Genomic DNA, 27,370 nt, shown 5'->3' with positions numbered 1-27,370 from the left:
AACAAGAAAAAAGGGTGTGAGATTGCCACCGGGGGTCCGTGGAGGATGCACCCACTCTGCCAAAAAAAAAAAAAGGATATGTGATTGATGTCAGTGAACCTTAACCTCCAGGTCCTCCGTAAAGAAGGATGCTCATGCTGGCTGCTGCAACAAAAACAATTTGGTGATGAAACTTGGATCATTTACAGTCTAATTTCACATTTCATGCAACACTTTGCTGCGGTTTATTGCTGCTCACGTTGTATATCTGTTCTACCATCTTTACACTACATACACTGATAGCAAAGTTCTGTATGATAGGATCAGCTCCCAACCTTTTTATATTACACAAACGCATGCTAATAAGTTTTCTTGTGCATGACTAACTGGCTGTCTCAGTGACTAATACAGTAAAAAGTTGGCTTCTTTTGGTACTTAGTTTCAAAATGTCTGTGTACAGAACTTGCCAGTCGACATTCTACTGACCGTGATTAGCAAGAATAAAGAAACAGTACTTGTCATTTTAACTTACGTGAAGCATGAATGAGATTAACAATTATATAAAATGTACTTTTACTCTGTGGAATAAATCCATATAACACAGTTAAGGCGAAAACAAGTTGGCCAACAGATCGAATTCAAACGCGCCGCCATGGAATCATTCCCCACTTCCGCGTTTGGATCCTCGCGCTCATCTGTGATTGGTCAAATATTTAACAGGGGCGAATTTCTACACGCTGATTGGTCGCGGGGTGTTGAAACCTCGAACGTGATTGGTCTACTTTGTGTAACTGTTATAATGGCTATTTGATTAATACAAATGTAACGATCTGAGTAATAACATTTGGATGCCTTTTGCCGCTTTTCGGACGGGTAAGTGGCAGGTTTCAAAACACATACATTTGTGCATTAAAGAGTTGTTTCCATTTTGCCAAAGTTAATTTTAATTTTAATCTATTTAAATTAATTATCTTCATCGATGTAGTTCACAATAATTGCTTTTACCATTGCCATTATTATTCAAATATGATTTATTCCCGTCCTTTAGTCAAATGAGTATTCAAAGAAAATAACAAACTGGTATTTGATTTAATGAAGAATATAAACCAAAGATTGTAATTGGTGGAATGCATCTTACACAGCAATTAAACTGCCATTCAATAAAAACATACATGTCAGAAGTGGGATTCGAACCCACGCCTACAGAGTAGACTACGACCTGAACGTAGCGCCTTAGACCGCTCGGCCATCCTGACACGTACCACCTTCAGCACCAAAAAACATATAAAAACGTTAAATAGTAACAATAAAGCTGAAGCGTCATTGTTTGATATCATATGCACGTTAACAGCTCACATACAGAAGGTGATGGAGAACCAGTGTAGTCACACTGCACATTTATAGCAGCGGTAATGCGGAAGACGTATTGACCTACTTGTCTGATAGGACAGACTAGGTGCAGGACATACAAATCAAAGCTGTCTGGTCGCATATTGACCACACTGTCTCCACCAGCAAGATTCATTAGGAAGGATGGAGACGGAAGAGAGGAGGAGGAGGAGGAGGAGGAGTTCACGGGCTTTTTGATTCAGCTGCCCGCGTGCAAGCTCCATACCAAACTCACCTCACATACTGTAGTCCATAGCAAAAAATGTTGGTGTTTTCTGTTTACAGCTGCACAATTCAACTTTCTGCTTTGTAAAGCAAGTGATGCCATTAGTGAATCAATGGCACAGCTGAGGCTTTTCATTGTTGGCAACACACGCATCACTTATTACTTGCTGCAACTTCTCATTGTATTAGTGCAGTTGCAGCGGCACAAGGAAAAAGGATCGGTGTATATAATTAAAAAGAAAAAAAAACATCATATGATATACATCAAATTAGACAAACGTCAAGTAAGCACGGTATGATACTGTGCTGTACTATGTTTGCAGTAGTTAGAGCCGTAGGATAGTCTAAAATGAGTAAAAGGAAAGAATGTGGCTGCCCTCTTGTGGGCATAATAGTCAACATGCATAACGTTTATTATTGTGGCTATAATGGTATACAGCTGCACTGCATCGTCACTGGGAGCTGTTTCTAATATTGTGGTGAACTTATTTAGTTACACGGGAGGGTAAAAATATTGGAAAAGGTTTTCAGCATGATGCAGTGCAGTTTACATCACCACAAACTGCAATGACACAATTTGTTTCATTTGCTTGTGAAGCACTTCATGATTTTGACCTGTCAGATGTGGTGAAGCTAACTAACTTAGATTTATTCGTGCAGTTGTACCTAACGTTGTGACTGCTGCGTGTATTTTATCCATTGCGTTAATCACACAAATGAACATAAATGCATTATTTTAGTTTCATAAATGTACTGTAGACTTATGAAAATAAAATATCCAATGTATACAAATGGCGTAGTTCATCAAATGGATACAAACAGTTAAATACATGTACATTTTACCACCTTTCGCAGACAAAAATCACAATTTCAAATGTATTTTTGTGTGACGTGACCAAACCTCTTTAATTGCATACCAGTTTTGTTTAAGTTACTGTATATTGGCCTTAAAATGAACATACTTTATATAGGGTTATTAAGGAACATACGGTTTCTCAAACTACAATAAATCGACACCTTAGCAATAAGTCGTCCCTCCTTTATCTACCGAGATAAGTGAACTTCCGACAAACCGGCTTTAAACTTATTAGCGCTCTGTAGACATTAAATTATACCCCTATAGTCATCTTTACACTCCTAATATAAAATACCTTTATGAAACCTTTGCACTCATTAATATTCTTTAAACCACACTGCACAGGCTACGGGATCACTGCAGGGACATAAGAGACGGCCGCCGCTAGCATACAAAGTTAACTAGTTAGCCTCTCCAATTTAAGTGGTTAACAGGCAGATTTTGTACTTTTACGCAAAAGACACCTCCCAGGTAACACTATAAGCCAAAATGCATTGCATTAAATACTATTTCTTAGCAATACGTCATTTCTCGTTTAAATCCTTTCGTTAGGATTGACAATTAAACTAAGCTTTGGTTATTGCATTTTATGTTACTTAGCAACCGATGAGAATCTTCGCGAACAAAATAGATGTTTTCAAATTTAACAAAGAATGTATTTGTGTCAGGGACGAAAGGGGGCAGTGTCATCATCATGAGCCGAGGGGGGGCGCCATACTGACTAAACGCAGGATCATCGAGCAGAGGAGGAAAGACAAAAACAGACAATCTCCATCATTAGTAAGCCTCTATCATCATCATCTTCATCGTTTCTGTGGTGTCCGGGATGAACGGGGCTGTTGCCTGCCACCATTAAGAATGTTTTATGTGCACTGATGTCACGCTGTCACGGCGCTTTTGTCAGCATTGCCTGCAACTAAAAAGATGCTCATTTGTGTCGGTGCACTTGGACACTGCGTATAGGTAGGCATTGGACAGTATGCTTGTTTTTGTGGTGGCATCTTTAGACACTCTCATATAGCTACGAGCAAAATATTACAAACCGCTACAAACCCTTTAAGAGATCATGGGGACATGTTGTGCAATTCAGTTTTTTATTTTATTTTCAAGCCAGTATGGCCGAGTTGAATGATCATAGATGACATTTGCCAGAGAATATTCAGCTTCAGGACATTTTAGAATTGAAAAAAATGGCAACGCTACACAAAAAGTGACACATTTGTTCCTCATGAACCAAAAATGTCCCATTTTCAATGCCATTTTTGATCGTAGTTCACCTTTCAAGTGTTATCCCCTAAATAATCATTATAAATACATAATAAAGAGGGAACATATATATAATATTTTTGGGAAGCCGACACTTTTTATTATCTATTATTATGATTAATTATTGACATATTTGTTCCTCATGCCCAAAAATATCCCGTTGTAAATTCTACTTGTGATCGTACCATAAACTAATACCGACGTCAATATGGACTACCGGCTATTTTTATTTGTTGTATTTGACCACCAGATGGCACTACTGTTTCCCATAATAATAATAATCATTTCAAATAAATATAAAAGAGTGGGAAAAATTATTTTTTTTTAAGCAGTTTTTGGGCAGCTGACATTTTGGTTTTAAATCTGACACTGGAGAAAAAATAGTAATGCATAAAAATGCGTGTTACTGCCAATCATTAACCCAGGTTACTAATAATACAAATAGAAAGTCATTGAAATGTATTTTATGGTATTTTTTGTCTTTTTTTCGATACAAAAAAGTCATTTGTATAGCCTTTTTCTTAAGATGATGTTTTTGTGGTTTTTTTTTTTATTTTTAAAGCTTTTTATTTCCTATTACTTTTTTAAGCCTGCGACCCTAGTGAGGACAAGCGACATAGAAAGATTATTTTTCCAATGACTTGTTATTGTTGTCTCAGGTGTATCCAGCATGCAAATGAGCCAAGTGTGATGGGGAACCCTCAACCTGCATTTGAAGGCTAGCAAAGTCTCATGAGGACACCTCGTAAGTAAATATTGAACATTTGGAGTCACGTGTGGGTTCTCCAGCTGACTAATGATAGATAGCGTCTTGTGCCAAAGGGTTAGACAGCGAGGAAACAGGCGCTAAAGACATGGGCTGCGGCGGGAGCAGGACCGACGCTCTGGAGCCTCGCTACCTGGACAGCTGGACCAAAGAGACGGAGTCCATGTGGTTGACAAGCACAGATGCGGACATCCCGCTGTCGTCCATCCAGAGCATCCCCTCAGAGAGCTCTGAGGCCTGCTTCACCTCCGAGAAGATGGTCAGTCCCGGTAAGAGCACCGGTCTGCTCGATTGAGAGAACAACAATTTGCTATGAAAGCTGTGATGGCTGAGCGGTTAAGGTGTTGGACTTGAAATCCAATGGGTTTTTCCCGTGCAGGTTTGAACCCTGCTTGCAGCGTTCTCTCTTGCTTGGATGAGCTTAGAAACTATAAGAATAGGGCCTTCCCTGAACCCCCAGTATCCAATTGCCGGCTCTCCTGTATTGTGCTTTGAGGCCTGAAGCAGCTGAATGACTAAACAGGGCACAATAATAAGGCAGCTATATCAAACAGCAGGACCATGGCAACACATGATCAGCCTTTTCATCTATCAGATGGTGTTCTACATACTGTACGTAAGAGCTCCTTAGATTAATCCAGGCTTCATCACAGTTCCAGATTTCTTTGAGGACGTTGACGGCCTGCCGCTTCCCGCTCAGGCTTACCTCAAAGTCTGCTCGGCCGTCTCGGAGGCCAGCCTCGGCGACGTGAAGCCCGGGAGCCCCTTGAAGATGCCGGCCCCTCCAGCCCAGGAGGGGGCGCTGGCAGCCCCCGGGACCATGGTGCAGTGCAGAAGTGTCTTACACACTGAAGAAATAGTGAGTGACCACACAATAAAAAAATCTGTGTATGTGGAAAACAATGTGATTATCATTTTTATAGCCGCTTTTGTTGCTGAAGCTGATGTTTTCTTAAATTGGTAACACATGACGGTGGGGGTGTCACAAGATTGGCTCTACGAGAACAAGATTTTAACATGAATTCAAACAAATTCAACAAAGTTGGTGGCTCACTTTGCTTTTTGCTATTAATCGTCCCATACGAGGGATGTGGCATTTGGCTGGCCAATCATCTTTTGTCCTCCTAATTTCAAGTACATTACCTTGCATTTCTCCCCACGAGGCTCCCTTGCCTTTGAATGCTAGCGGCTCGGAGTGTCACAAGATCTCTTGACAAGATTTCTTGTTCTCGTGGGCACTTGGCCTGGGACAATAACAAATAAATGAATGAGTCACACAATAAATGAAAATGATCTCGATCATTTTGCCAGCCTCCATATTTACCTCCAATTAGGCAGAAAGAGGTTCACTCTGTGCATTGCTTTCAGCACTCGCTTGTTCCCTAGAACAACAGTATGAACGGAGTCCACACAGAGTGCAGAATTAAATGAATAGATTGCAATATATCGTCATATATTTTGAATATTTTTTCATTGGATTTTTCTTAAAAGTAATGATAAAATGTCATCTGGTTTGCCCAATTTTGTGTCTCGTCTCGTTTATGACACCCCTACTAGCGGATCCGCCTTCTCCCACAGAGACAGCACGACAGTATGACTGACAAGAGGTCTCACTGCGTTGTTCTATGGAACACTGTTGGTCTACGAAGCGTCCGGGTGCTGAACCAATGCACAGAGTGAACTCTCTTCCTAGCGTGCGACGAGGAGAACAGACATGCATGCACATGGCAACATGTGGAGGCTGGCAAAATTATCCAGTTCCTTTTCATTTATCGTGTGTAGGCTTGTCACGATAATTGATTAATCGAACGATAAATAAAAACAAAGTTGATCATTTTGCCAGCCTCGATAAATTGACACGTGCATGCATGTGTGTTTGTTTTCCTCGTCTCTCTTTACCAACACAGGCTGGATGACAAGAGGGTTCACTCTGCATCTGCCTGTGCCCGTTGGTGCCACAGTGGAATGAACGGAGCGAGTGAACCCTCCCCTCAGCCATTCAGCCTCTTTGTCCCAGTACGTGGAGGCGAGGCTACTAATGTTGCGAGATCTTGTGACACTCCTACGGATTAGACTTTATAGCACTTTTCAAGGCACCCAAAGCGCTTCACAATGAAGTGAAAACATTATTAATTCACTCCTCAGTCACACGCCGGTGGTGGTAAGCTACATCTGTAGCCTCAGCTGCCCTGGGGTAGTCTGACAGAAACATGGCTGTCAATTCACGCCTACGGCCTCTCCGACCACAAGCAAACATTCATTCGCATTCACACACCAGCACTGGAGGCAAGGTGGGTGAAGTGTCTCGCCCAAGGACACAACAACAGTGACTGGGTGGAGGGAGCGAGGATTGAACCACCAACCTTCCCGTTTCTGGACGATCCGCTCTACCTCCTGAGCCCAAAGAGTAGCAAACTAGCTAGCTGATGCTACAAAAAAGCTAAATCGCTCTTACTGCAGTTTGACATGGTGCTGTCTTTTGTCCCCCGACGTAAAAAAAACCCAGACCAAATGGCACGACAACCGCATGTCCACCAAGCAGGTGACCATCACGGTGACGCAGAGTATCCACCAGGTGGACAAGAACGGCAAGGTCAAGAAGTCACTCACCACCTACGAGGTCATGAAACCCACCACCGAAACGGTAAAGCAGGTGGCCACACTCAACACTTGAGGGCGCGTTGGGAGAAACCAAAGAAGACAAAAACTAGCAAGGCCTGGGAAGCGCACAAGGATGGCGAGACGAGAGGCAGATTTATGAACAAATTCATTGTGATTTATTAAATAATGTATATTTTCATAGTGGATTGTTGCTGTGTTATACTGTATTTTGGCCATAGAAGATGTACAAAAAATGTTTATATACGCAATGACTGTATGCGATAGGATGGAGATACTGTGAGTGCTGACCAAACGGGAAGCCAATAACTCATGCACACCCCCTAGTGGACAGCTGCTGCATAGGTCATTCATTCGATCACGTCAACAAACAGCTCCTAGGTACCGTATGTCATTATTGTGGGGCACCTGGAACCTTGCCGTTGTTGCTGTCCGATGATTAGCTCGTATCTGCTGATTAGAGGGGGGGGAAACTGCAATATTTGGAGATACATGCTGTACACTGGACAGCAAAAATACTTTTTAACTATTTAACAATTATTTTATCACTTACCATTAATGAGTGAAGTATTTACCACAGAAAATAGTGCTTTCTATGGAAAGTTTGTGTTAGTGTAATATTGTTTTCTAAACTGCAAGCACTATGTTTACTGTGAGAATAAATCAGAATAATATACTTAGATTTATTTAATATAATTTCCTATATTTAGTATTCACTTAGATCAGGGGTGTCCAAAGTGCAGCTGGGGGGCAGGGGAGGGCATTTACGGGGCCCTCGGCACTTTCTAAAAACACAATCAATACAATTAAGCAAGAAAACTAAAAACAAAAAAAAGCAAAAGTAGAAAAAAAGAAGTAATTTTGCAAGAATAAAGATTAAATATTGAGAAAGTCACAATATTAAGAAAAAAACTAGCATAAAGCTGAAAAATTTATTTTAAAAAGTGATATCAGAAACAAAAAAATAATAAAATAATTGAAATAATAAAGTCAAATTATTATGAGTATAAAGTCGTAATATTACAAGAAATTTTTTAGAGGAAATCTTCTTAAAAATAAACAATATATATAGCTAAAAAGTGCAATGTAAAGAGAAAAAGTTCATACTAATAATACGCTTTGTCACAGATAACACAATGCTGATGCAGGCTCTTTTTTCAAAATAAAGAAATTATAAAATTACAAAAAAACATCTCTGCATATCAACATGGGGTGATTTAAAATTTGGCCCCCGCATCCTTTGATTTTTCAGTATGGGGCCCTCAGTTGAAAAAGTTTGGACACCCCCGACTTAGCTGCCCCATATGGACAGTATCAATTGTCTTCAGTTTTAGTTTTTAAGTGTAGTTCGGCCAAAAAAAAGTATGCTTTCAGTATTTCTTTGGGTAATAACGACACACTTAAATAACAATTAAGCAGGGAACGAAGGCCATTGTCAGTCGGTGTTTTTCGTCAACTGTGACTAAAAGACAGCTCTGATAAAAGAGCTGTATCGCACCTTACAGGATGTCAAATCTGTCACAACACAAAGTCAATTGATGGATTTTCATGACATGGCACAATCAAAAGGCTTGTTTTTAAGTGGGGAAGGTTGTAACTGTGTACTAAAGTCACAAATAAATCCTTGGTAGTATTGATAAAAGGGCACATGTCTCAGGATGCCGACATTGAAGATTGCACTATTTACAGTGAAGTGAACTATTTCATGTGTTGTTTGTACTCCTGTGTCTTTTGCTCTGTCTGGATTTGTGTGTTTTATAATGACAATTAAAAAAAAAAAAAAAGGTCTTTATTTCTTTGTGTCAGTAACTAACACCCTATGAGCAGATCTGGGGTCAGCTCGTTGCTGCGAGTGTGTGGATGTGTTTGCGATGGTCGTAATGTATCTGTCCTGATCTGAAGCCGGGTTCCTCCATCTCCATCCACTCCTCAACACGGAAGTCTGGGAAGAATAAAGCAATTTCTCGTCTTGCAGACTCGGTAGAATCTATACAGAGGACAGTGGAAGATTGCTTTATTGATCACAACAGTTTGACCCTGGAACAGACAAAATCAAGTTCCAATATTTTCTACAGTAGAAAAAACCAACGAATCGCATTTCTTCTGCAGTACCTGAGCCGTGAGTCGTGTTTCGTGTGTCCGTGAGTCCAAACTGAGCCCGCAGAGACCCCGGGGAGGTGTATCTGGCTTGGAACACCTTGGTGGGACCCATCAGTTCCCTCCAGTGACGAATGGCGTCCTCTCTGGCTAAGATGTACGCGCGCATGGGACCACTGTGGCGAAAAAACAAGTCTTAGGTAGTGTAGTAGTTTGTTAATACATTTATATCATGCTAAAAAAATAATTCTTTGGCATCATTGCTTTTTGCAGATCATGTTAGGGTTTTTTTGTCTGTCACGATAACGATAAATCAATTAACCGCATGATAAATAAAAACAAACTTGATCATTTTGCTGGCTTCAATATATTGACATGTGCATGCAAGAGGGTTTACTCTGTGCATCTGTCTCAACACCTGGGTCCATTGGTTCTATAGCGGAATGAACGGCGTGAGGGAACCCTCCTGTTAGTCATTCAGTGTCTTTGTGCCAGTGAGGAGAGGCGGGGCGCTAGCTCTATGTATGTCGTGTGTTCTACGATCCAATACTTCCTTTGTGCATATCATAAAATTTGACAATAACTGTCAAAAATATGTCAATATTGTAAACTACTGGTATATAATCAATATTGTAATTTATTGAGATGCATGTGTATGTATACATACAGTATGTTTTGGTTTGTCTGTGCATAATGTTTACCTTGACATGAACTCAACAAGTCTTTGATAGAAGAATCGCCCTAACGAGCAACATAACAATGGTTAAAGCTACAATATGGAACATTAAAACCAACAACCTGCTCATCTGCTAAACTAGACTAATGTTAATTCTACATGGATCGCCACCGTGAAGGTGTGCGTGGAAAAAGGTTGTTGCCACACCTGAATGTTCAGCATAAAACCTCTCAGAGTCTTCTCTTCTCCACACCAGATCTTTGCGTCGAACAATGACAAAGTTGTTATCCAAGATGCTTTGGTGAAGCGCCTGTAAGAGAAAAATACACATATATGTTGCATTGTATAAAAATGACAACAGTAAATCACGCATTACTATAACAATTCCATTAAAGCAGAAACAAAGTGTGCTATCGATTGGTACCTCCATCATGAGAGGATGAGCCATTGCATCTGGTTTAATGACCGCCAGGGTGAGCTGCAGCGCTTTGGACAGGCGACACTTTGTCAGCAACATTGTCTAAAAAAAGAAAAAAGGGGCCACTTTGTATCATAAATGGTGAATCAAAATGTTGAAATTGTACCTGTGTACACGTCGCCACGCCATTTAAAAAAAAGCTAACATTGAGACTGTAGTGCCACAACAACGCGTTCCAGCTAAAGGTTAGCTTACCGGAAGTCGACCTTTGTGGACTCGTAAAAAGGGTCGTTATCTTTCAAAGGACACCAAGAAGTTCCACCATCATGTCGGTAATATTTAACGTTTCTCTTAAACGTCTTTGTTTAATGTTTCATCGTGCGTAGACGTAAAAACAGCTATAAAATGTATTTAGGGCTGGGATGCCGGTATGGCCCAGTGAGTCCGTCAGTCAAATATGTCCCCGGAAGTGGTCCAAGTGACAGAAACAGCGGTGGAAGAATATTTGACCCGCTTGTAGTTATACGTTGTTTTTTTTTAACCAAATTAATTAGCTATGAAATTATTTTCACACTTACTGGAGAGAGGATAAATAATGCAGCTATAAATGTCGTAATTTAAGCGTTGTAGACAAAACATAAGACAATACATTGTCAGTCTGCGCTTTTAACATGACATGTCTGATAAGAAATTGTTTGGGGAAGCAACTGTGACTCTTGCCTGCGGTATTTAAACAATGCGGTGGATCAGACATGAGTAGAAATATGTCAAGTGCATTGCCAACTGTGCCAACATGGCCACACCCTGTAAAAGAGGAGAAGAGGATGGAGGAATGTCAGCGGGTGAAAGTCCCTCAGTACATACTGTAGGGTCTACAGTGACGTCCCACCTGGCCTGGTCATATGACACAGCTGTCACCCGCCATCATGGTATAGATAGCTACAATAGCAGCTACAACAGCTAAATTAGTCACCATACTGACAGCAGTCAAGCTGCAAAGAGCAGTTAATCTTTTATTCATGCTTTAAACATAAACTTCTTCTGCGTTTCATCTCGCTGCTGTCTTCCGTGTGCAGTTGTCGCTGGTACCTTTTGGTGGGCAGCTGAGCCACGACCCTCGCAGGCCCTCAGCGGTGCAACACACTCATCCGTCCATCAGGGCCCACACAGTCTGAAGAAGAAGAGCATGTGCGAATGAGCCCAACACGGCACCAATGAGAATTGACTTTTATGCCAAAAAGTGTTGACTAAAGTGAGTTAGGGTTAGTTGAGCTTGTGGTTCTCTATGTTTACACGACAGTTCAGTCCTTTTTTTCATGCAAATTAATGTGTAAATTTATAACATACTCAAATACATTACCCAACAATATTTTATAATAATATTCATATTATAATAAATCATAATATCTTACAAACAGCTTACCTATTCTGACTCAATTCCATACACCTACCCTAAAAATCAAATAAAAACAAATCATTTAAATCATGAAATATTTTTTATTTGAAAAATACTTGACAAATACATTTTTTTTCATTGAATCATTGACTACATAATAATATAATAGAAGTTCCACTACTTTCTATGCTAGAAAAAACCAACAATCACATCTGCAGTACCTGAGCTGTGGGTCCATGTTTTGTGTGTCTGTGAGACCACACTAAGCCCACAGAGACCCCGGGGAGGACCCCTTGGTGGGACCCATCGGTTCCCTCCAGTGGCGAATGGCGTCCTCTCTGGCTAAGATGTACGCGCGCATGGGACCACTGTGGCGACAAAACAAGTGTTAAGTAGTGGAGAACTTTGTTATCAATACATTTATATCATGTCAGGCTCGTGACAAAAACACCCGAGAATTCACCATTTTGGTTCTTTGGATCATTGCTTTTTGCCGATCACGTCAATCACAAAAAATGTTGGGTTTTTTTTACATTTCTTAAAATGCAAAAATAAAGAAAAGCTAAAAATACAAATAATTAAATATTTTTCATTAGAAAAATAAGATTTTCTTCATTGAAACATTCATCCATTCCAGTTCTGTGCTGCTTACTCCTCCTATTAGGGTCGCCAGGGTGTGCTGGAGCCTATCCCAGCTGACTTTGGGAGAGGCAGGGTGCACCCTGGACTGGTCGCCAGCCAATCGCAATATTGAAACATTTAATACGTAATAATACAATGTAATAATAGAATACATTTTATAGTTTCCTCTGACTGTGACAACTAATAAGAAATAAAATAATAATACAAATAAATAATGCTTAATAAAAAAAACAGTGAAACTATTTTTGGCTTAATACTTGAATGATTGTGTCTTAGGGTGAAGAGCTCGGCCATCCGGGAGGGGCTCAGTGTAGAGCCGCTGCGCCTTCACATGGAGAGGAGCCAGTTGAGGTGGCTCGAGGATCTAGTCCGCATGCCTCCCCAGTGAGGTGTTCCGGGCACGCCCGGCCGGGAGAAGGCCCCGGGGCAGACCTAGGACACGCCAGAGGGATTATGTCTCACAGCTGGCCTGGGAACGCCATGGTGTCCTCCCGGTGGAGCCGGAGGAGGTGGCCGGGGACCGGGAAGTCTGGACTTCCCTACTGAGACTGCTCCCCCTGTGACCCGGACCCGGATAAGCGGAGGAAAATGGATGGATGGACGATTGTGTCTTGTCTGTCAGCATGAATGATGTCATTGAAAGCAACTCAAATGAACAAACTCATTGTTTTTACTTCGTCAAGAGTTTGGTTGCAATGTGTCCAACTGATCACCTGTCACTGACCAATAAAAGGACCCGCTCGGAGGAGGACATGACACCCTCCTACACAATCCTTTCATGTCCTAATTATTCCAATGGTGAGAAAATGAAGACTGGTCTTTCCTGTTGTAACACCCTTTGTGTCTCCAGGCCCTCATTAGGACGCCGCGCAAAAGATACAAGCGGAGACGAGGCTTTAGTGTTTGACCCTTTGTCGGCCATTGGCGCCCTCATGACTTTGTGTTTGATACAGAGTCGCGGCGTGTGATGAAGTGCTTAAAATGCATACTCTCAACTCTCATGACCTCCACGCAATCCGTCCTTGCCTCCTCCTGTCACCTGTTCTCCCCTTTAGCCTAAATGCAGTGACTTTTGACCTTTTTCCTTTGCTGCATTGCTTCAGCGCACGGGACATGGCGGCTGCCCGGAACAGCTGCGTCAACCTCAGCGTTGGCAACTGGCGTGCCCAGGGAAGGACAGAGGGTGGCATTAATCCCCTATCAGCAGCTAATGAGTCAGCAGCACTCGACACGCGTCTCATTCCGTTCAATTGTCGTGTCTTCTGTTGTGACTTCAAAAGTACCGGCGGTGCCGTGCTCTAGTATTTTTCAGTGACTAATTAATGAGACACCTCATAACCCATGTATACACGACTAGAAACACTTCATAAGAGGCCATTTGCATTTCTTTATTGCTTAATAACAACATTACAAATGATTAGAAGAGAATGGATAGACATTTATCAAGTGTTGCCAAGCTAATTCCTTGCCCATTTGCTGAATACACAATTATAATACTTCATAAGGGCAGATGGCTGCGGTTACTTTGTCTCGTGGCTTTTAGCATTTTGTAAGGCTTGATGCAGCACAAATGAACCAGTAATCAATATTTAGAAACCGTTTTAACGATAACCCTCATGAAATGTTCACATGATGCTCAGAAATGAGCTAAAAACAACATTAAGAATTAGAATTATGAAGCCTATCCCAGCTCCTTAAGAATTCTATGCAAATAATTAACAGACATTTATCAAGTGTATGCTTTTGCTTGTGAAAGCGAACGCTTCTACCCTTGAACCGCTGTGCACAAAAGCGTGAAAATTTGTCACAACGTGCACCCCTACTGGGTCGCTCATGCTATTACATGTATTTCTCTGACAAATACACCGCACGGTGGCGCTGTTAAGACCCCCCACAGGTTATACTCTACTGACTGGAAATTTCTCACACAGCTCAGTGCGCGAATCTACGAAACCCCCACTGTAACTTTAGGAAGCTTTGACGAATCATCACGATCTTTGGTACGCACCCTCAGGGGGCCGATAAGAGCATGCGTGTCAAATTTGAGCAAGATTGGTTGAAAAACATGGCCGCCATCAAGCAAAAGGTCTTTCCGGGTCATGGGCGGGACTTAGCAACTGATTGACATGACCGCATGTGGCCTCCAGTAAAAATCCCAAACTTTTGGGTTTTGAGCAGTCCTTTTCTTTAAAAAAAATTCTAATTTTAATTTAAATTTTTTTTAATTTTTGAGTTTTTATTTTGATAATAAAAACTGACTTTTTTTTAGATGTTAAAGTTTTTTTTGTTGTTTAAAAAAAATCAGTTTACTTTTATATGTTTTTATTTTTTAATTTAGATTTTTCCCTGTCACCACAGCAAGTCAGTTAATGGTTTTCGCTTCATTTTCTCGCCGGATGCCGTCTGTACTGCGTATCAGTACGCATGTTACTGTATGTATTGTGTACTAAATTAAATACTAAATAATGAGCTTTAGTTACAGTTCATCATCACATCACTATCAACCACTAACACTTCATAAGAAGTTGATAAACATCCTACAAGTAAGTGTTCATGACATGAATGGCTAATAAAGTTAGTAACAAAGGATTACGTAATACTTACAAACCATTAATAGCGCTTTATGAGGGTATGCTTATTCTAAAGTGGCACTCGGGTGTGTGATGAACTCCCTGGACCAGGAGGGGTGCAAAGTGATTAGCAAATGGGGGCCCCTGTATGTGAATGTGAGATAAAAATAAACTGAGTGACCCAGTTTTGGGGGGAAAACAGCAGGCAGGTACCGAGTAAAGCAAAGTGATTAAAACAAGGGCTGGATGGCAGATGCATCATGCAAAATGGGACAAGCTGATGAGAGGCAGAACATGGAGCCCTCAGCAAGCGGCAGCGATCGGCCGCTCCGTCAAGAGGAACAGTGAGATTATGATTTGTGCTCGGGCCATTGTGTCTGATGTGAGCGGCCGAAGCATTCCATCGGCCACAAAAGTCATTTGATATTCCCGGCAGCCCGATATAACGCGGCGAGGCCTTGGCGCATAGCTGACATTAGTGGAAATGTTGCATTTGAGGTCGGCCCGCACCCTGGCCGGGGGCCATGGGAACTATCCAACAACTGTCCAATTTAGACGACATCCCGTTAAAGAGACAAAATAAAACAAAACAAAAAAAAAGCGCTGCTATTTGTGGACGCAGAGTGCCTCAAAAATAGCGAGCGCCTTGGGTTTCAGTGTAAGCCCCCCTTTCGCTCTGCTCTCTGAGCTGGAGCTTTCTGTGAACGAGGCCCCCGGGTTCCGATCACGCCCAACCCCGGCGCTGATTTTAGAACACAGGTGTTGACCTTAGTGGAAGCGGCTTGTGCTTGCTGCAGAGGAAAATGAACCCTCCGCTCTCCTCCAGCGTGCTGCTGATGGCCATATGGTCCCCGACAGATGCCCGCTGGCGGTCAAATATGGGCCGACGCGGTCCACCCAATGACGCGTTCACAACGACTTTGAAGGAAGATGTATAAGTAGAAACGGTTGTGCAACCCGTTCCCAAGACCTCACATATTCTTTGTTCCTTTCTTTTTATTTTTGGTATTATTTCATGACAAATAAAGGAAGACGCCAAAAACTGGTCATTCATTTGCTGAAGTCGAACCTTATTGGGAATGGTTTAGTATATTTTCAACACATACTGACACACTGATGTCCATAAAGTTTTGGATTTTTACTGGAGGCCACATGCGGTCATGTCAATCAGTTGCTAAGCCCCGCCCATGCCCCTGCAAAGACAATTTGCTTGATGGCGAACATGTTTTTCAACCAATCTTGCTCAAATTGTACAATCATGCTCTTATCGGCCCCCTGAGGGTGTGTACCAAATATTGTGATGATTCGTCAAAATATCCTAAAGTTACAGCATCGTAGATTCACCCATTTTGAGCTGTGTGAGAAATTTCCAGTCAGTAGAGGACAACCTATGGGGGATCATAACAGCGCCACCGTGTGGTGTATTGATATCATGAAATAATAGCACGGGCAGCACAGTAGGTGTCGGGGCTGCGCTCTCCGATTGCTTCTCTAGTTTATCTCTGTGTTCGTAAAACGCCGTAAAATTGGGAACATTTCACATAGTTGCAAATGCTGATTAATCATGATTAATTGATGAGAAAACTGTGATTAATTTGATTTCACTTTCTTTGATTTAACTTTTTTTAACAGCCCAAATAAAAATCGCATCTTTTGGTTTCCAGTATGGGCTGTTGGAAACCCGAGGTAACGCTGCACACGTGTGAGCGGAATGTCTTTTTGTGTCGCCTTTTAAGTTGACGTCTTTTTTGATCCTCCTTGGTAAAGTTCTGACCCGAGCTGTGCTTCATTCTATTCAGATCCTCATACTTTGGCCCACCAACGATGGTGCCTGTTCAGTCATCTTCAACGGATCCCCAATTCGATGTATTATTTGCCTCTTTCTCAAGTTTGGTGGATGTTGGTTTTGTACTGAAGAGTGCGGACCTCCGCCAAGGTCAATCCCGGCGGAGTTTTCATTATTATTCCCTGAGAAAAGTCTTTCAGTCTTTCCTGGTGCTCAGTTTGATGGAAATTGTTAGAAATGTTACTTTTCGTGTCATTCAGCCAGACAAAGGTTGTCTTTATTTTTTCTTGAGGTTATGTTTCATGTCAGAAACCTTCAGCTGCAACCCGCCGAAATGCTCCAACACATGCCCGCCCTACAGTCAATGCATTGTTCCTGCCCGTCACCCTCGCTTTCTCCCGTCTTTCTCCAAAAAAGAATCCATTGACATTCGGCGTAAAATGGAGGCAGGGTGGGGTGTCTTTCGGGGGGTGTAGGGTGTCTCAGCCAGCCCAGTGTGAACAGCTGAGAGGTGTGATTTCACAGACCGGCTCCCCACTGTCACGGGCCCTGATTGGGCCGGACAGGAGGTCGCAAGGAGAGGCCCGGGCCTTCCTAAAGGACACCAACAGGTGGGAGGCCACTTTGGAGGGGGGCTCGCCTCGGCGGGGATAGAAAAGGCCGACATGCGAGGCCTGCTGTGGGACAAGGCACCCTGCCTGGGCCCGGAGGAGGACGCTCGGAAGGAAAGAAGGAGTTGCTTGTGGAGGGGTTCCCGGGAAGGGCTTTTTGGGAGGCGGCAGCCTGACACATTGAGTTGACAAGGGCCAAATTAGGGATTGTAGTTTAGATTTAAAATCCGGTGGTTTGATCTTTGCTTTTACGAGCCTCGAGGCCTCGGGCAGCTGAGAATCAAAAGGGATGTCCTGTTGTTACACTGTCCCAAGAGCAGTTACTGTTAGGTAGAGTCCGCCACCGCCACCGTCCGCCGTGACCTCCATCTTGTCCAAAATCCAAAATGGTGAGTAAAAATATGGACAATCTAGCTTGAGTGCAGTCTGTCAATGTTTTATTACTGGTTTTGCAGCCCTTGAGAGAAAGGCCCTGTGGCGAGACACATCAGCGTAATCATGGATTTGTTTTCATTTTAACACACTTTCAGTGTCTCAAACTGCCACGTGGCATAAGTCATGGATATTTGTTTGTTTCCATGGTAAAATGTCCCACATTTCACCATCACAAACCAATACACGCCAGCATAGGTTATGCGTGTGGGTATGTGTGTGTATTTTGTACTGACACGTCACACATGTTGCATTTTAGCAGACTTGTCGAATTCTGCCATAAATGGTGGGTATTTGTGTGCATTTGAGGCTACAATGTCACACTTTTTGCATTTTAACACCAAAAGCTGGCCTAAATCATGCTATGTTTTGTATTTCATGCTAAAATGTCACACATTTTGCATTTTAACACTTTTTTGCATTACAAAACGCCAAATGCGGGCATAAATTTGGGGGTTTTGTGTGTATTGAAGGCTGCATTGTGCCCGTGCAGGTTCCAGTTGTTGCCCCTTGTGAGGACATGCTTCCTTATATCCCCATATTAATTCACCACTTATGGAATGTAAGGAAGTGTGTGGTTTCAAGGGGACTCAAGCATCACATTCAGCGGCGGGGGGGATGGTGTAATGTGCGTTTTATGTGCGAGCGTGTGTCGGGACGACAGGTGAAAGAAGGCCCGGCCGATTTTAGCCTGCCCCCCCCCCCCAACTGTTGACGGTCAAGGAGGATTGACAGAGCACAGCTGTCACCCTTTATAGCGGCTACAGGATGCTCACAAAAGGGGAGGGGAGGTCAAAAGGTTCTCGAAAAAAAAAGAAGCTATCAGCTTGTTAACATGTTGTAATTAAGAGACGCTCCCTTAATCATGTGTCTCGCTGTGTGTTTCTTTAGGTAAGACCAAAGAAGACAACCTTGCAGAGTGCACCCATTGCTCCCCTCTTTTTTTGTTTTTTTTTTTAAAAGCAACACACCTTGCTGTGGCTGGTCAAACGGAACCAAGTCAGGTGTTTCTGTGAGGTTTGGTCCCCTTCAACCAGCTACTGCGTCGTGCATTCAGTCAGCGGACGCCACCGATGTTGCCGTAGTAACCCTGGCAGATTGTTGTTGTTTTTTGAATGATTAGGTGTGTACTGTCTGTGCCCTGTGTGTTAATGCTGCACGTGAGAAGTCAATAAATCAATAAAATAACTGAACAAGCACAGCGTGGAATTTATTTAATTTATTTTGAAATATTCAGTCAAGAATTGCATTTCTTTTCTTGTTTTTTTTTTTTTAGAAAATATGAATTTGACACATACTCACGTCATTACGTGCATATATTACACACACACGTGATTTTAAATCATGTTGACTAGACATTTTCTATCCCGCTTCTCCTCCCTAGGGTCACGGGGGCATGCTGGAGCCCATCCCAGCTGACTTCAGGCGACAGGCGGGGTACACACACAGCCAGCCAATGGCAGGACACATATAGACAAACAACCATTCACACTCACATTCACACCTATGGACAATTTAGAGTCGCCAATTAACCCAACATCGGAGTCCCCGGAGAAAACCCACGCACGCACGGGGAGACCATGCAAACTCCAAGGGAGAATCGACCCAGTGGTGATCTCCAGACTGTTACTGTGCTGGCCAACATGCTAACCACCAGACCATCGTGCGGTCCGACTAAATAAATGAAATATTGAATTCATTTCACAATATTTTCCATTCATATTTATATATTACATATAAAATGAAAAATATAATGACAAAATAAATATAATAATTTAAGCAGCATTTTTTGGTCCCTGAGTAACTCATTCACGGATGACATCATCATCGCACCCTATTCTGTGTTTTAGCATCATACCATCTCAGTAAACATATATGACCATTTATACGTCAAGCTGTATATTAATTCACTTTATATTCCTGTACGTACAGTGAGACATTCTCTGCTTAGATGCCAAACTACATTTTGTTACCTTGTGAATGTGTAATTGAATCTAATCCAAACACGAAAATAAAAACGCACAGGCTAGCAAATATGCGGCAATTAAATAATCAGCATTCATGTTTTATGTACGTCCCATAAATAACGATATAATTAGCTATGAATCAAATCAAGGAGTTCCTTGTTTGCCTGCAAATTCCATTATATTGAAGGTAGTTTTGCCGTACAACTGGATGTTTTGGCAGGAAAGATGCACTATAAAACTAAGCCAAAGTGTATTTTTTTTCATAATAGTACACAATGTTCCTTAAATAATGTTTTCCAAACTTTACTCCCCATAAAAGACACGCACCGTAATAGCTATTGGTGAGTGGTAGCGGCACCTCCCAATCACTAGAGGGCGATATGCATTATTTGGGTGAACACCTTGTGCCGCGGTGCAGGAAGTGACGTACGTCGTAAAGATGGCTGACAGTGGAGCGACAGGTGAGTTTGAGAGAGTGTTCAGCAGCTGCGGTTTATCACACTTTTGGTGTGTTTTGTCCGCTTCGTGTTGAACGATGGGACACATTTCACGCGCGTTCACAGCTTGTGTTGAAATGTTTTGGTTTGACCCACAGGGAACAATGATAACCCGATGCTAATGCTTAGCATGGAAGCTAGTGATAGTGAGTGGTCCCAGTCGGCTTGAAATGTTGTTGCATCATCTCATCTTGTTTTGTTTTTTTTAACTCACAAAATAACCTAGGAAGGTTGTGTTTGTGTGACTGTATCCGTGAGGGCCAGAACCCTTTTCTGAAATGGCTAAATAGAAAAGCACAGTTAGCTAACAACATCCTGGACTCTCGGCAATGAAAGGCATAAAAAAACCCATGTCAATTCCCGCTATGAATGTAACTGAAGTGTGAGATAAACTATTGCAGATGAACCTGACAAGCAAGTGGACATAGCGCGCGCAAAGGCAAGTGGTTTTGTGTTTGCATTTATATATTGCATTGATATATGGATCGATTACGGTTAGTTATCACTTACTTTTTTATCACGATGCACAGAGCGAAGGCAAAGAGCTGAGCAAAGAGGAGAAGCAGCGGCTGAGGAAAGAGAAGAAACAGCAGAAGAAAAACAAAGAAAAAAAAGAGGACGCAACGTTGCATCAAAATGAGACAAAGCCTGCCACTTCTGTTGCTGTTGCTGCTGCTGCTGCTGCCACCGGCGCCGCCGCTCCACCTGCAAAACCACCAGCACAGCAAGGTATGGCGCCGTGCATTTTGCACCGTATTACATCGCATTGCATCACCTTCTTCTGTGCCAGCTCCTTCCACAGTGCCTGCCTCCGAGACTGCAGATAAGCCGACCAAAAGCAAAGCCGAGCTGAAAGCTGAGAGGAGAGCTCGACAAGAGGCCGAGAGGAACTGCAAACAGGGCAAGAAGGGAGAGACGGGCCCCCAGGCCACTGCCCCTTCAAAACCCAAAGTGCCGCAGAGCGAGCTGCAGCCAGGTAACATCCGCTTCAAGAAAGTGAAATGACCCAAGAAAACTCTCCCACCATTTGTTGTCTTTTGCTCCAGTGGTGAAGAGGCTTCCTGAACACATCCAAGTGGACAACCCTGATGTTTTAAGGAAATTGGCCAAGAAGCTGGAAAGACAACAGGTTGGCTGCTGTCTCGCATTAATAGAAAGACTATAGAGTTCAATAAAAACACCAATCTACAGTAAGCGAGGGGTGATATCGCTCTGTGTCCTTGTAGGTGTCTTTAATGAACACACCGCTTGCATGAAAGCTGACATGGCATCTGGACGGTGGTGTTCCAAAGCACCCCCCCAATAACATTTGCATAATTTATGACCATATTTCAAGTATTTTGTCTGAAATCATACTTTTGCGTGACTATGCTAATATGAAGCCACATTACCTGGCATGTACATGCCTGGTATGTACTATAGATGCCTAGCATGTAGATGCCTGCTATGTACCGTAGATGCCTAGCATGTAGATGCCTGCTATGTACCGTAGATGCCTGGCATGTAGATGCCTGCTATGTACCGTAGATGCCTGGCATGTAGATGCCTGCTATGTACTGTAGATGCCTGGCATGTAGATGCCTGCTATGTACCGTAGATGCCTGGCATGTAGATGCCTGCTATGTACCGTAGATGCCTAGCATGTAGATGCCTGCTATGTACCGTAGATGCCTAGCATGTAGATGCCTGCTATGTAGATGCCTGCTATGTACCGTAGATGCCTGGCATGTAGATGCCTGCTATGTACCGTAGATGCCTGGCATGTAGATGCCTGCTATGTACCGTAGATGCCTGGCATGTAGATGCCTGCTATGTACCGTAGATGCCTGGCATGTAGATGCATGCTATGTACCGTAGATGCCTGGCATGTAGATGCCTGCTATGTAGATGCCTGCTATGTACCGTAGATGCCTGCTATGTAGATGCCTGTAGGCTCTACTACATTACAAACCTGTTAGCTAGCGAGCTAACAAGCTAGCGATCTAACCAGTTAGCCTCGAATTTATTACTTCTTAACTTAAGAAGACAAAAACTTACCACTTCTACACGGAATGGGAGGAGAACTTTTCTTCACTCTATCATGTAGGACATGCCATGGCTGACTTCATGCAGTGTTAAGGTAATGTCATGTAAGGTAATGTCTCAATGTTTTGTGTCATTACTGCTACCTACTGACCAGAATACGGCATATCACTCGTATTTTAATATGTTTTGATTAATAATGGACCATAATCTACCACGAAAAATAGCCCGCATTTATTAATTTCTGAAAAAAACCCGCGCTATAGCGAGGGAGCGATAATCGACTGTGGATATCTCGAGGGACGGCTGTAAACTCACCGACAACCCGGGTTGTGTTTGACGTCCCTTGCCAGTTTTAGCAGCATGTGATCATTCTGAGCATTTCTTGCAGACACCAGAGCACGTTGCTGCTGAAAAGGTACAAAAGCAAAGCGGAACAACACGTAGCTGTTTGCTGTGCAGACTATCAGAGGGAATTGTCTTTGCTTTTGGAACAGGCTGCACGCGCTCTCTAGTGCGCTTTTGGCGTGTCTGTGCATGCATTGACTTTGCTGTGGTTGCTTTTTGCTCTCGCCTTATGCGCAACAACTGATCCATCTGTGCTATGGTTTTGTTTTTTGTAGATCCCGCTGCGGTCAGACTACGGCCACAGGGTCAGCCTCTTCTCACACCTTCACCAGTATAGCCGCAAAGCTCCTCTAACGCAGCAAGTCGGGTAAAGTGGCTTTATTCTGCAGCACATTTACATGGCGTGTCATAAAACAATATGCTCCCTTGCTAGCATTCCCTCCTCGGTCATTCATCCTGCTATTGTTCGACTCGGACTCCAGTACTCGGAGGGCATCGTCGCAGGATCCAACGCTCGCTCCGTGGCCTTGCTGCACGCCTTTAAACAGGTACATTTGCATAATTGGCCGTGTAAATTTTATGGCCGCTGTAGGAGACAAAATATGAGCGAAAAACATAAAAAGCAAAACAAATATCTTTAATAATACAAATGAACTTTCTTCTCTCGCTACTTTTTGTGAGGTTTTGTCAATGTCACAAGCAAGACGGACAGACGGAGCCGCCCTGTGAGTGCTGTTAGAAAAGCGATGCGCTCTCTCGTGTTAGAGTCTGCAGGGTAAAGTATCCCCGAAGCCCAGAAAAAGTTGCTGGATTTGTTGCGAGAGGTCGGAACACTTTACAAATTTAGAGACAAAGCCGCTACAATAGGACGGTATGACGGACAACGGTTTTGAAACCGTGACATTTTCATACCTTGAAACCAGCAACCAGCAACCGGCCCAGGCCTCTGTGTACGACGTATGTTAAGCAGCGGAGTTACGATGCCATCTGCTGCACTGAGTTGGAACAACATGCTACAGATAGTCCCCTTATAATGTGTTCACGAACAAGGGCGAACAGGTTGCACCAAAGCTATTTATGGACATTCAGTTTCGATGTCCACAAAACGCAACTTAACCCTTAACTCCCAAACTGGATGATGTGGGAAAATATTAGAATATATGTTAATAAAGTAAAGTTGTGTTATGTGATCAGGTGATAAGGGACTACACCACACCTCTGCATGAAGAGCTGTCCAGAGACTTGGTTAACAAGTTGAAACCTTACATCAGGTAAAAAAAAAAGTGATAAAATCCCTGACATTGATCTATTTTGGTTTAAAAGTGCATTTTTAAGAGGCATTTCTTACGTAAATGTTGTATATTTTTGTCATATTTATTATGTTTCTGCTGTTTCCCCTCTGCAGCTTTCTGAATCAATGTCGCCCTCTGTCGGCCAGCATGGGCAATGCAATCAAATACATCAAGAAAGAGATCTCCAACATTCCCAGTCATTGCAAAGAAGAAGTGGTGAATGTTACCTTTGTTTTTATGTTTAATTAATCCAAAACGGCTGTTTTATATAAGACGGAGTGTGTTTACAGAACCTCACCTCCTTCTCAACCTCCCTGCAGGCAAAGTGCAAACTGCTCGGCTGCATTGACAGCTACATCAATGAAAAGATAGTCCTTGCCGCCAAAGCCATCGCAGAGATCGCCATAGAAAAGATCAGCGACGGCGATGTCATCCTCGTCTACGGATGGTAAGGTGGTCCATTCAGATCACAGATGTCCCACTCTGGAACCCACGCTCGCATCCTTCTCAGCTCATCGCTGGTTAACCACATTCTGTGCGAGGCCTTCGACATGGGCAGGAAGTTCCGCGTGATAGTGGTGGACAGCAGGCCTCGGCTGGAAGGTAGGGAGGCCCTGAGGCGCCTGGTCCAGAGGGGCATCAGATGCACCTACGTCCTCATCTCCGTCGTCTCCTACATCCTCCCCGAAGTGAGCGCCACACACTCGCACATCAGTTGTCCGTGGTACTTTGGTGCAGGCAAGGTTGTTGTCGCGTGTGATAGGTGTCAAAGGTGTTCCTCGGAGCTCACGCGCTGCTCGCCAACGGCTACATGATGTCCCGCGTGGGGACGTCGCAAATAGCTCTGGTGGCCAAAGCCTTCAACGTGCCTGTGCTGGTGTGCTGCGAGACGTACAAGTTCTGTGACAGGGTGCAGACGGACTCCTTCGTGTCCAATGAACTCGGTAAGGAACAGAACCGCGCTAATGTTCTGACTTTATTCTCATAGAATGAACACATTTTTTCTTGTAATGTTCTGACTCTATTCTCCTAATATTTCAACGTTATTTTTGTAAAATTACTGCTTATTTCCCCCCATTTTCTTGTTTAAATGTATTTTTAAATTGTGCCATGGGCCAATACAGCCGCGGACCACACTTTGGACACCCCTGCTTTAAGGATCTATAATGATCTTAATCTAAAATTATGTAGCATTTGTTTGAAACATTAACATTTAACATAACGATTCCCAGACGACCCTGACGACCTAATTGTGACGCGAAAGGGGAAGACCCAGCTGGAGCACTGGCAGGAAGTGCCTTCGCTCGGCCTGCTCAACCTGGTCTACGACGTGACGCCGCCAGATTTCGTGGATGTGGTCATCACGGAGCTCGGCATGATCCCGTGCACGTCGGTTCCCGTGGTGCTACGCGTAAAAAATGTCGACCAGTAAACTGCGCGCGCCAGGTTCACGTGCTTTTGGCATGCGATAATAAATATATATGTACACACAAAAGAATGGCATCCGGTGTGTTTTTCATCATGGTATTATAGACGCAGTTATTTTTCACACAGAAAACTACAAAAAATGAGAGACTAATTGAATATTCTTAAAAATGAAATAGAGCTTAGTTAGGTGGTGAGAAAAATAAAAAAGGAGAACTTAAAAACAGCATTAGTGGTTACGACCCATCAAGAATCGGCTTACAATAAAAACAGTTTATGTAAAACCCCAACATTTACATAACATAGGACGTCATATACTGAAGTGGTGTGACGGGCAAAGTATTCCCTTTGAGCTGACTGACAGGAAAAAAAAAAAAGACTACAGTGACTTGGCCTTTCGTCTCTGCGTGACCCACAGCAGGAGGGAAAGCACCAGCGTGGATGCACCGATAGCCCCAAACACCTGGAAGCCTGGGAATTCCCCCTGTTGACAAATGCAGGAATTTAAAACTTTTATTTTATTTTTTCAAGAAAGTGGCAAGAAAAATCAAAAAAGGGAACAGACTTGTCTGAGACACTTGTATCCGTAGTAGTTGTCTGCACAGCTGCACTCAAAGAAGCCAGGACCGAAGGGGCCACACTGGGAGAACTCCGGACAATGGACGGCTGTGGGTCAATATCAGTATGGATCAATAATTAGGACATAAGCAGCTATTTGTGTGCCTTTAAATATAAATGGTTACAACACTGGAAACGTACACATCTGCCCGGTTTGGTTGCACATATTCTTCTGGCCTTCACACAACCAGTTTCCCTCTTTCAGCTCCACTTTTTCCCAGGAGGAATTCCCACCAGGACATGCGATGTCTGCAGGTAAAATCCTAAAAATAATAATTACAAAAATAAACTATTTAAATAACATACATATAGTGATAAAAAAGGAATGAATTTAAAATAGCTGAAAAAAAATCATTAAAAATGAAATAAAATACAGTACTGTACATACAAGTAGTTTAACTCAGTAAATCCTTGAAATGCCAAGTCGCTGATGTTGACAAGAGTGTTTCGTGAGAGGTCTCTGCAAAAGAAAGAATACAAACAGAATTTGTCTTTATTGGCGTTAAAGGTAGTTCAAGTATTGTTGAGCAAACATGCATTTTAGCAAGTAACTTCCGTCCCATACATACATCAATAAAGCTGTGGATGCTTCCTGGAGATACTCCACATGATTTAGGGAGCAATTGGACAGATCCAACCTAAAAAACAAACACAAAACAATAGTAATTAATGTATGCATTATTAGTAATAAACGAATTATTAATGGGAAAATACTGAATATATAATGTATGTACAAAAAAATAATCATTACAGATGTATTCGATATATTCAAGAAGTGAATACTACAAAATATGTATTTTGTTTTGAACTGGATGTTGTTATATTTCCCTGAATGACGAAGGCATCACTGCATGAGATGCCTACCCGATGATGCGTTCATGGTCGCTCGTTTTATTCCCCATGCAGCAGCGTCCGGCTATCCGACCAGCGGACGAGGAGCAAAACAGACCCACTGCAGAGCCATCCAGGACTGTCCCGCTACATCGACTACATACCTTGGATTGTAACAAATAAAGCCAACGCTAGAATTATCTGCTTATGTATTATTACAAATAAAATACGATCCTAACAGCCATAGGGGCTTCTTTCACTACTATTATTCATTTGTTAGTCGTTATTACGCCGTGTAATATCTGGTAATGATTAAATAAACAGCATATTACTTCTTGATCTTACCTGTAGCTCTTTAAGGTTCTGAGTAGTGCAAAAACACAAATAAATGATAAAAACAATCAGTGTAGGTTTGAGCTGGCCGTTCCCAGCTTTCATTTTTACCAAATGAGGTCATATGATACTACAGTAACAGACACGTGACCGGATGTTCTTTCCATACGGTATTCCCAACTTGATTTTAGGGGCTGTTTTCCTCCTTACTTTTATTGGCTACGTTTATAATCACTGCCATGAATTAAATTCCCAACAAATTATACGGCGTGAATAAGTAATATAGATATTATTAACATTATCTTATAA

At 42.5% G+C, this 27,370-nt stretch overlaps 4 protein-coding genes and 2 non-coding genes across 11 annotated transcripts; 3 read left to right on the top strand and 3 right to left on the bottom strand.

Annotated features, from left to right (window-relative positions):
- Positions 1 to 1,152: 1,152 nt before the first annotated feature.
- On the bottom strand, positions 1,153 to 1,235 carry trnal-cag (transfer RNA leucine (anticodon CAG)). The gene has a single exon. It is a non-coding gene; the product is annotated as a tRNA-Leu (tRNA).
- A 1,899-nt stretch (positions 1,236 to 3,134) lies between these two features.
- On the top strand, positions 3,135 to 8,077 carry baalcb (BAALC binder of MAP3K1 and KLF4 b). 5 transcript variants are annotated; one of them, XM_054762529.1, is made up of 5 exons: positions 3,135 to 3,229; positions 4,375 to 4,460; positions 4,538 to 4,750; positions 5,135 to 5,340; positions 6,988 to 8,077. In XM_054762529.1, the coding sequence occupies exons 2-5, from the start codon at positions 4,448 to 4,450 to the stop codon at positions 7,153 to 7,155; spliced, it is 600 nt and encodes a 199-aa protein (XP_054618504.1). In that variant the 5' UTR covers positions 3,135 to 3,229; positions 4,375 to 4,447; the 3' UTR covers positions 7,156 to 8,077. The 5 variants fall into 5 exon arrangements, with proteins under 5 accessions (XP_054618504.1, XP_054618502.1, XP_054618506.1 ...); XM_054762527.1 differs by having other exon boundaries at positions 4,523 to 4,750; XM_054762531.1 differs by having other exon boundaries at positions 3,189 to 3,229; positions 4,519 to 4,750.
- On the bottom strand, positions 3,271 to 10,742 carry nme6 (NME/NM23 nucleoside diphosphate kinase 6). 2 transcript variants are annotated; one of them, XM_054762533.1, is made up of 9 exons: positions 10,547 to 10,742; positions 10,298 to 10,393; positions 10,081 to 10,183; positions 9,899 to 9,938; positions 9,213 to 9,373; positions 5,806 to 9,087; positions 5,625 to 5,725; positions 5,093 to 5,329; positions 3,271 to 4,996 (listed from the first exon to the last, which is right to left on the bottom strand). In XM_054762533.1, the coding sequence occupies exons 2-6, from the start codon at positions 10,388 to 10,390 to the stop codon at positions 8,936 to 8,938; spliced, it is 549 nt and encodes a 182-aa protein (XP_054618508.1). In that variant the 5' UTR covers positions 10,391 to 10,393; positions 10,547 to 10,742; the 3' UTR covers positions 3,271 to 4,996; positions 5,093 to 5,329; positions 5,625 to 5,725; positions 5,806 to 8,935. The 2 variants fall into 2 exon arrangements, with proteins under 2 accessions (XP_054618508.1, XP_054618507.1); XM_054762532.1 differs by having other exon boundaries at positions 3,271 to 5,329.
- Positions 4,800 to 4,881, top strand: trnas-uga (transfer RNA serine (anticodon UGA)). Its single transcript has one exon. It is a non-coding gene; the product is annotated as a tRNA-Ser (tRNA).
- A 9,316-nt stretch (positions 10,743 to 20,058) lies between the features above and the next one.
- Positions 20,059 to 25,366, top strand: eif2b4 (eukaryotic translation initiation factor 2B, subunit 4 delta). The gene is made up of 13 exons (XM_054761138.1): positions 20,059 to 20,156; positions 20,594 to 20,631; positions 20,723 to 20,921; positions 20,983 to 21,168; positions 21,239 to 21,321; positions 22,838 to 22,929; positions 22,996 to 23,110; positions 23,757 to 23,833; positions 23,968 to 24,070; positions 24,175 to 24,302; positions 24,366 to 24,543; positions 24,618 to 24,798; positions 25,087 to 25,366. The coding sequence occupies exons 1-13, from the start codon at positions 20,135 to 20,137 to the stop codon at positions 25,284 to 25,286; spliced, it is 1,602 nt and encodes a 533-aa protein (XP_054617113.1). The 5' UTR covers positions 20,059 to 20,134; the 3' UTR covers positions 25,287 to 25,366.
- atraid (all-trans retinoic acid-induced differentiation factor) lies at positions 24,083 to 27,202 on the bottom strand. The gene is made up of 7 exons (XM_054761141.1): positions 27,074 to 27,202; positions 26,762 to 26,892; positions 26,467 to 26,535; positions 26,286 to 26,357; positions 26,039 to 26,160; positions 25,845 to 25,945; positions 24,083 to 25,763 (listed from the first exon to the last, which is right to left on the bottom strand). The coding sequence occupies exons 1-7, from the start codon at positions 27,164 to 27,166 to the stop codon at positions 25,659 to 25,661; spliced, it is 693 nt and encodes a 230-aa protein (XP_054617116.1). The 5' UTR covers positions 27,167 to 27,202; the 3' UTR covers positions 24,083 to 25,658.
- Positions 27,203 to 27,370: the final 168 nt, after the last annotated feature.

The sequence above is a fragment of the Dunckerocampus dactyliophorus genome, chromosome 19 (assembly GCF_027744805.1).
Source record: "Dunckerocampus dactyliophorus isolate RoL2022-P2 chromosome 19, RoL_Ddac_1.1, whole genome shotgun sequence".
Taxonomy (NCBI): domain Eukaryota; kingdom Metazoa; phylum Chordata; class Actinopteri; order Syngnathiformes; family Syngnathidae; genus Dunckerocampus; species Dunckerocampus dactyliophorus.
The sequence above is the reverse complement of the archived record's forward strand: the minus strand, read 5'-3'. Positions and strand labels throughout refer to the sequence as shown.